The sequence below is a fragment of the Canis lupus genome, chromosome 8 (assembly GCF_003254725.2).
Source record: "Canis lupus dingo isolate Sandy chromosome 8, ASM325472v2, whole genome shotgun sequence".
Lineage (NCBI taxonomy): Eukaryota > Metazoa > Chordata > Mammalia > Carnivora > Canidae > Canis > Canis lupus.
Genome location: NC_064250.1, coordinates 73586833 through 73588405, shown reverse-complemented (window position 1 = coordinate 73588405; position 1573 = coordinate 73586833). Strand labels below are relative to the sequence as shown.

Here is a 1573-nt window from a genome sequence, read left to right as displayed (position 1 = left end):
CAGGGGTAGGGATGATTGTGTGGCAGACACTGAGGTGGGCACTTGATGGCATGAGCACTGGGTGTTATTCTGTATGTTGGCAAATTGAACACCAACAAAAAATAAATTTATTAAAATAAAAGAGAAAGATTGAGTTAAAAAAATAACCCTAGTTAGACAGGCATCAAAAATAAATAATTTTGCTTAAGTTTCACTAAGTAGATGAAATACTCTACTAAAAATGAACTATATTAATGAAAGTGTAAAAAAGACCACAGAGAAATTCAAAGATATGTACATTGGTAAATTTGAACGTCATATAGTCACTGTGTGATCTATACAAAGTGATTAGAATTTTGAAGTAATCCTTCTTTATAACGTGTAAAGGTGGAATTTAAGTTTGGATTTGCTTATATAGTCAGAAGATATGCAAATTAGACCGTCTCTCCACTCATTAAACTAGCCCAGCATGGACCCTGCAGCCTGGAGAGGTTCCCCAGCTCAGGATTCTCAGGTGACCCCGATCTAGGATAAGGACAGAATACAGACAACTCACCATGAAGTTAGTGCTTGGCTGGGTTTTCCTTGTCGCTATTTTAAAAGGTAATTCATGGAGAACAAGAGACTTTGAGTATGTGAGTGGAGGTGAGTGAGAGAAACAGGGGATGTGGGACAGTGTCCTGACCAGGATGTCTTGTATCTGCAGGTGTCCAGGGTGAGGTGCAGCTCGTGGAGTCTGGGGGAAACTTGGTGAAGCCTGGGGGGTCCCTGAGACTCTCCTGTGTGGCCTCTGGATTCACCTTCAGTAGCTACAACATGGGCTGGGTCCGCCAGGCTCCAGGGAAGGGGCTGCAGTGGGTCGCATGGATTTATGCTAGTGGAAGTAGCACAAGCTATGCAGACGCTGTGAAGGGCCGATTCACCATCTCCAGAGACAACGCCAAGAACACACTGTATCTGCAGATGAACAGCTTGAGAGCTGAGGACACGGCTGTGTATTACTGTGCGAGGGACACAGTGAGGCGACCTCAGTGTGAGCCCAGACACAAACCTCCCTGTAGAAGAGGATTGGGACCACCAGGGTGTGCACAGTCCTCACCACTTCTGTCTTGAAGGCCCAGGAGCAGGTGCACATGGAGGTTCTGGACAGGTTTCCTGTCGGGGTCTGGTTTCCTGTCCATGGAGCAGTTTCCCCCAGGGAGGCTCTCTGGACACATGATTCTGTGTTTACCTATTCCATTCGGATTTCTTTCTTTTTTTTTTTTTTAGGAAACAACTATTGATATATGGAGATAACACACATATGCTTAGACTTGATTACACTTGTGACTAAATATGAAATAATTATAAATATATCCATGTTGAGAATGATGAATATGAGGTCAACCAGTAAAAGTAGCCAAAATCCAAGTAGAGTGAAACGAACTGAAATATTGGGAAGTGAGTAAAGTGATATCATGAAAACAGCAAAAAGCATGAAATAGAAGACACCTGAGGTCTTACCCAGACTCTCAGCTCGAAGCTGTCCTCTACTCAAGGTCATCAACTGGTTCCGAAGGTCATGTGTGCACACAGTTCACACATGGACCATAAT

General features: G+C 43.7%; 1 gene segment (V, D, J or C); it reads left to right on the top strand.

Moving 5' to 3' along the window:
* The first annotated feature begins 447 nt into the window (after window positions 1–447).
* On the top strand, window positions 448–1092 carry LOC112657320 (immunoglobulin heavy variable 3-48-like). The segment is given in 2 exon segments: window positions 448–582; window positions 686–1092. Coding segments are annotated over 2 exon segments (453 nt in total).
* The last annotated feature ends 481 nt before the right edge of the window (window positions 1093–1573 follow it).